Source organism: Rhinolophus sinicus, chromosome X (genome assembly GCF_036562045.2).
Source record: "Rhinolophus sinicus isolate RSC01 chromosome X, ASM3656204v1, whole genome shotgun sequence".
Classification (NCBI taxonomy): Eukaryota; Metazoa; Chordata; class Mammalia; order Chiroptera; family Rhinolophidae; genus Rhinolophus; species Rhinolophus sinicus.
Genome location: NC_133768.1, coordinates 97,183,303 through 97,190,689, shown reverse-complemented (window position 1 = coordinate 97,190,689; position 7,387 = coordinate 97,183,303). Strand labels below are relative to the sequence as shown.

Below are 7,387 nucleotides of genomic sequence, written 5' to 3'. Positions count from 1 at the left end.
AGTGAATTTATTTAGTAAGTTTTAATTTTTAATCAAACCAATACATGCACATATAGTTTTAAAAATCAAATAGTACAAAGGGCTTATATATAATGAAAAGCAGTAAGTCCCTGCCCATCCCTCTCAACTCTTGATTCCCCAACCCAGAGGCAAATTTTTACACTCTTTAGTGGTTACCTCCATTTTTAATAATATGCTTTTATTACTATTTCTTAACTTGATGACATGTGGCATTTTCTGCTGACTTCCTGCTGCCCCCCCACTCTCCTCCCCACTCCATATGGTTGTGTCACTATTTTTAACTCTTCTGTTGGTTACTTTGCTCATAAATATAATCAATAAACTTTATAAATGTATTTATTTTTCAATTACAGTGACATACAATATTGTATTAGTTTGAGGTGTACAGCATAGTGATTAGACATTTATATAACCTACAAAGTGATTCCCCAGATAACTGAACTAGAGACAGTATTAGGACTTCCCACCTCGTGAGAATAACACCGCTATTCCTTTTCCTCCCCTCTGCCAGTACTTGTGCACTCTCAAAGTTGATAATATTCCCATTGTGTTCTATAATGGTAATTAAGTCTTCCCTGCTTTGCCTAGAGATTTACTCCAAAAATGGAAAACCATAACTAATATTTCCATTGTAATGCTCAAATACTGTTCACTGAATAGCAAAGTTGAATGCTATGATTGGATTCTCTTGTCTGTGATTGTAGGCTTGATCCACGTGCCAGAGAGTTGAAGCTGATTCCCTTTTATAAAAACCAGTTCAAATCTCACGTTCCTTCCTATTTGAAGCATGCTTTCCTTGTAGTTTGAAATGTTTGTTTTCCTGTAGTTGCTGTTTACCGTTGTTTCTTCTTTGGGGATGAAGAAATGTATGACTTCCAGATCATGTTACTAATTTCATCCAGCTTTTAACGCCATCCCTCTATTGCTTAGAATTCAATCCATTCAGTTGGAACTTAATTCACTTCTTATTCAAATTTGGAAATTGGTCTATTTGGACCATTCTTGTACAGTTCATCTTTATTTGAATGTTTGTAATATTTCCTCTTTTTGTTTCCCCTTAAGGCATCCTGTTCCCATTGTCATTTCCTAAAATTCATGAGGTTTTCTGTTTTGTGGATGCAAGAATTTCTCATATATTTCTGAGGATTTTCATATTTTTAAGTTCTATTCTGTTCCTTGAATTATGTATTTCCTCAAGAGTCAACTTTTCATTATATCTCAGGCTTTTTTGGTTATATTGAAGACTTTCCGAAAAGAATGATTTCTAGCCGCCCATTTACATTAAAAGATGAGGCATGGGAAAGACAGGCCGGCAAGTTTGCGTGCGCGAGCCGAGCTGGTCGTTTTGCTCTGGGGCAGGTGAGCCGGTGGATGGAAGTCAGCCATCCTGCCGGGGGCCGTGACTGCCACAAAGGTAGTTGCGCTAAATATGTACCTGCAGGCGGACGTTGAGAATCACCGAAGCCACGACGTAGAAGTAGGGGAAGTTCATTCGCAGCCGCCAGGCCAGGTCGAAGAAGGTGAGCAGCGTGCGCGTGAGCCCCTTGCAGAAGGTGCGGTAGGAGCTGCGGGCCGCGGCCCAGCGCGACAGCCACACCGCCAGGCCCGACGGGCCAGTCGTCGCCGCCATCAGTCTGATGTAGCCTCCCATAGAGTGCCCAGAGGACAGGGTCTCCAGCCGACTCTGCAGACCCACCGACCCACGGACAGAGATGGACGCGGGGGAACCTCTGTGGAAGGTCGGCTGGCTGGCCTTCCTTTCCTTGCAGAGCTCTAACCAAGGCGATCGCGGGGGCCCACCGGGCTAAGTTTGTGTCTGGGCCCCTCAGGGCGGGGCTGGGCGGGGCGCCAGAGACCGCGAGTCCCGGGACGGGGAGGGGGCACCGGGGAAAGGCGGGGATGGACGCAAGGGGGAGGGGGAGGGGCGCGCGGATTACGCGCGAGATCTAACTTCCAGAAGCCGGTGGTCCTTTTTATTTATTTATTTATTTTTTAAATTTTAACGGAAGCCAAAAGAAATTTGCTTAAAACGTTAGAGAATCTCCTTCAAAAGCATGATTTTGAGCAGCTTAGATGCTTGAACCCATTTCCTGTTGCTTCAAATCTCTTTAAGAACTTTTTCAATCCTCAGCCGTGAGCTATTACAAAAGTACAAATATACAAAACCTAATTTTCTGAACTAAAAAATGTGTCCATTCTGTTTTCATGATTCATGCGACTTTTTGGGTTTTGTTCTAGATCTTCAGTATTCCTTCAATAGGAAAAGTTATACAAACAAGTTTTTAGACATTGTCAACAGCACAAACAATTAGAACAATGGAAACCAAATTCCTTGCATAGCTTCACCTTCCCCATCCCGCCCCCCTGTGATTAAGATTTCCTTTCCTGTATATACTTCCAGTACTGATATGTTGATACATTGCTTTTACCATGTCAATAATATCCACCTATCTCACTCTCTTTGATGACTGATTATTTCACCTATATATGTTGACTAAAAATGCTCAATAATTTATTTAACCAGTCCCCTATTGATGGACATTCTAAATGTTTCCAATTTTTCCTATGCCAAAAATTGTGGTAGTGACATCTTTGTACACATAAATTTACAAGTGACAGAAGGGTATGAATAATATGATCCCATCTTTATTTGTAAAAACAATCACGTAAACATATATTTAGTGTGCCAGGTCAAAAAGTTTTACTGATACATATGGTCGACCAAAAATGTTTATAGACACCAGGGCTCCATACAACATCGTGTGTTAATCTTGGAATTTTTTTTGCCAATACGATAGGCAATAATTGTGTCATATAATTTTAACTTGCGTTTTTAAAATTATCAGTGAAGCTGAGCGACTTTTCGAAATTTCTTAATTTTTCACTAGATTTATTGATCATAAAACATTAAAACAAATATACGGGGGGTGCCAAAAAATGTATACACATGACTTGTATTCATCTTTTGTTATAGGTATTTATTGAGTATTACAATTTTAATAGTTTTTTCCTTTCTTAAAATGTGTATACATTTTTTTGCACCCTCTGTATATTATGAGAAAAGTAAAAGCCTTAAGATCACAGCCCCCAGAAAGAAAGATTATTGACAGATTGGTATATGTGTTTTTATCAATTCTTTACATATATTGATAAGCAAGGCATATATACATATATCACACACAAATCATAAAACAGAAATGGAGTTATACAAACACACTACCCTGATGTTGCTTTAAACATAATATATCTTGTATATCTTTCCATATTGATACCTTAGGGGCTGTGAATTAATTATTCCTTGTGGATGGCCAATGATTGACTGATGGATATTTGGGTGGTTTTAAATTTTTCATGATCATAAATAATGTTGAAAACAATATTCTTGTATGCATATCTTTGTTTATTTCTTTGATATTTCCCTGCAATACATTTCTAGAGATGGAAATCTTGGATCAAAAAGTTTTCATCTGATTACTTTTAACAATAAGAGAATAAATGTATAAAGCAAAAATAAAAATAATTCATTTTTGGAAAAAGTTTTTTTTTCATCTGCTTAAGGATTCTGATACATATTGTCACACTGCCTTCCACACAGCTTATACTAATGTATCCATGAACACCCTCTACTTTTCCAATAATGGGCATGGATGTTCTTTTTAAGTCTTGGACATTCTGATAGCTGAAAAAGATATGTTTTAATTTGCATATTTGGATTCCTGGCAAGTTTAGACATCAATTATATGTGTATATATCTTTGTACATGTGTATGAAAGGAACTACTCTGTCAAAAGCTTTGCGGTCCTAATTTTAATCAGTATTTCCAATTCCTGTGTAAAAATGGTTGTACCAATTTGCACTCCTTCAGGCAATGTCTGAGGCTGTTTCTCTATACTCTCACCCATATTATTATATATTATTTTATTACCACTAATATAAAAGCAAGGCATTTAGTCCAATTATTTACATTTACTTATGTTTGACTACTGATGAGGCTGAGTATTTTGTTTATTGGTCATTCATAGTGGCATCAAAAGGAAGGAGGGCCAGTGGACTGGATGACTGGAAGGGAGATGGAGGGTTTACAACTAACAAGACTACTAGAGGGTCCTGGAGACCCCAGGGGCTTGGAAACAAACAGGAAAAGGAGAGTTAGTGAGCCTTCCTCTCTTTGCCCCGTGTCTCCCTGCTCCTCAAGCTGCCCAGATTCTGGCCCCTTTGCTCATTTTTATGTTAAAATTTTTACCTAAGGCAGGAAGAACAGCACAAACAGCCTGAAAATGACAAAATCTCAGGTGGCATGATGGCTCAGTTGGCTAGAGCATGGGTTCTCAACAACAAGGTTGCCGGTTCAATTCCCACATGGGATGGTGAGCTGTGCCCTCTGAAACTAGACTGAAGGACAATGACTTGGAACTGATGGACCCTGGAAGAACACACTGTTCCCCAATAAGAGTTAAAAAAATATTAAAAAAAAGAAAATGACAAAAATCTCAACCATAATCCTAGACGCATAGACAAAACAGCCTAAGGTAATGCATTAAGCAAAAGAAATCCTCCTCTCTCACACCACACTGAATATAAAATAGTAATAATAGGCCAAAATTATTATACAAGTCTTCTGGCTCTTCTTTCCCACAATGGAGTGCATATACCTGATTCTTCTATCTGAGTCACCCGCTCTTAATATACGTGGGAGGAATATATTTTTAACTGCTATATTGGTCTAGAGATAATAGATTTAAATTTAATCAGAGGCTTTTGTAGAAGACACTGAATTGAATACAGGTGTTTACCTCTTCAAAACAAATAGAAATAATTATTTAAAAGTGCAAAGTAAATTCATTCATAAAATTAGTGGAAGGGGTGAGGTAGTGGACCAAAGAGTTTGATAAATTCCTGGAATGAATGCAGATTAGCTCAAACTGAAGAATAAATCATAGTGGAGGGCACCACAGCCCAAATGAATCTCTGAAAAAGGCTGCAGCAGACGTGGAAGCCATTTTCATGGAAGACTATAATATAATCAAATCTTATTACCACTTTTCTATTTTAGTACTTTGTATAAAATTCCTCATTAATGAAAACCCAAACTTTCTTAGATTCCTTTCTAATGAGCATTAACTTTTGTTTTGGTTCTGTCCATTTCTCACAAATTTATTGTTTTCTAAAATGGTGGCTGGTTTGATCATTTCATTTCTTTGAGCCTCATTTTATCATCTGAACATCATAAACTTGATATGTGGCATAACCCAAGGCCATTCAGGTGTCAGAGAAGTATATGAATTAGAATTAGATTGAAACAACATTGCAGTGAATCATGTGTTTATATATGTTCACTTTCAGGAGCTGCCACTGATGGCATCAGGAATAACAAAATAGTTCCAGACCAGTCATAGCCACATGAGTTTTCTTGTTTCATAGCACATGGAAGGGCATTACAAACTCAGTAGCAGTTCGGATTGCCAGTGCAGCTGCTCCTTGACTCAGGTGGCAATGCTGGATCTAGGAGACAAAGACAGCGTTAATTGCTCCCCCCACCTCCACGCTGTGCACTTCCAGAAGTCTAAGGTATTCTCTCCCAAAGCACTGAGCTTGGCACTTTCTTTCCATTGCCACATAATTGGTGTGTCCCATCCCAACTTCACCTTTTCTCCAGTCACCCCCTAATTGAGTCCAGACCTTTCATCCTGATCATTGCAAAGAGATCCCTTTCTGGGGACAGCTGCATTCAGTGACCAAATTGCCCTACTAAGGTGTCTGGACCCAGAGGAAGTAGAGTCAGAAATTATTCCAGTGCTCAACAATATCAGATCCTAGGGGAGTGTGGAATGTTCATCAAATACTTTGACTATTGGCCCATTACCGGGTGACACAAGTTAAAAAGGTGCACCATTTGTCAAGCTGTAAATGGGTTGGAGAGCTGAAAGCGTGGTATAGGCAAGACTCACAGAAGCCACAATGGTGTGGTGGGAGTCAGCTGATGAGACCGGAACAGCAACATGTGACCTCAGAAAGTATCAAAGGTGATGAGATTATTGGTAGCAGTGAGGGAGACCGTCAAAGGTTGGATGTAGTCAATCTGTCAGGGCGAGAAGGATCAATGCTCTATGCAACGTGGCTTTCTTTATTGCAAGATAAACAGGCCAACTTTGGGCAAGAATAACAGTATTGACTTCTGCATCAGAAACAGAGTCCTTTACTTTGTGCCTAGTTCCTGATGGCAGATGTGTTGCCATGTCTGATGGCAACCTTGGCAGTACAGGCTTGATCAGCAGCTTGATTTTAGTTGGTCTCATCAGAGAACAGACCTTTACTGTGGACATCTCTGTGAGTGACCTAGGCAGCCCAATCAGCATTCACATTTTATTATCACAGTTTATGGTCCCAAAGAGAGGTGTCTTTAATCTGCCAGTCTTTCAAGTGGCAGATCCAATAGGTAGGCAGGCCATTGGCAACAGCCCCAGGGTCAGTGAAAATGTAACAAGTTTCATCAAGGGGCGGATTGGCCAAACTTATGAGAAGAGCCTTAAGTTCTGCCCATGGAGCACGAGTGTGATAACCCACAGTCAGGGTTGTTGATGTGATGCGCCAACCACCAGGACATCACCTATACAGTGGAAGCTTTGGACATCAGAGGATAAAGACACTCACACTAAATGCTGACACCCCCCTTACCACCACCCCCGCGCGTGCGAGGGCATGCGCGTACACACACACACACACACACACACACACACACACTGGTGGCAATAGCAGGGAACTTTGTCCAACTAGCACTTCTCTACTTGTGTCAGTGCCCTGAGTGGGAGACACTCCTCTGACATTTTATGAGCATTTATAGTACAAGCACTAAGCACATCAATTTCCTTATACATTTTACAACAACAGTATGTTGAATTGGCACAGAGGGCCCCATCCACAAGGTCCCCTGAACTGTTTTCTTTCACTGAGAGTTTTACTAAAACCCTATGAGTTGAATCCAGGCTCTTTTTGTTCCCTCTGAGAACACAGACCAAGGAATTTAACACCTGCACCTCAGAAACTAACAACAGCAGCTCTGGGCAGTTCCGGGCCTGGGGTGATCGAACAGGGGGAGGGGAGAGGTTTGCGAGAGGCCAGCCTAAGGAAATGGCTGGAGGCTTTTTCTCCTTTGTCTTCTAGCCCCAGGAGGTACATGCACATCTGCCTCCTCGGGTTTGTACCTCCCAGAGTTCCGTGGCTCAGGGGGTCTTCCTTTCTGCCTCCTCTAGTCCCACAGATCCGCCCTGGAGACCTAAAGGCCAGTGGGCACCTCTGTGCCTAGCTTCCTCTCCTGCCATATGACCGGGAAGGATGATGACACGGATGCATGTTTCCAAGTCATAAA

The 7,387-nt window shown here is 40.8% G+C and overlaps 1 protein-coding gene across 1 annotated transcript; it reads right to left on the bottom strand.

Annotated features, from left to right (window-relative positions):
• Positions 1-339: 339 nt before the first annotated feature.
• LOC109437919 (small integral membrane protein 10-like protein 3) lies at positions 340-1,856 on the bottom strand. Its single transcript, XM_019717443.2, has one exon. The coding sequence runs from the start codon at positions 1,670-1,672 to the stop codon at positions 1,445-1,447; it is 228 nt and encodes a 75-aa protein (XP_019573002.1). The 5' UTR covers positions 1,673-1,856; the 3' UTR covers positions 340-1,444.
• Positions 1,857-7,387: the final 5,531 nt, after the last annotated feature.

Bases quoted from the DNA above. Each gene is read 5' to 3' on its own strand.
- LOC109437919 (XM_019717443.2), bottom strand. From the start codon at position 1,672: ATGGGAGGCTACATCAGACTGATGGCGGCGACGACTGGCCCGTCGGGC.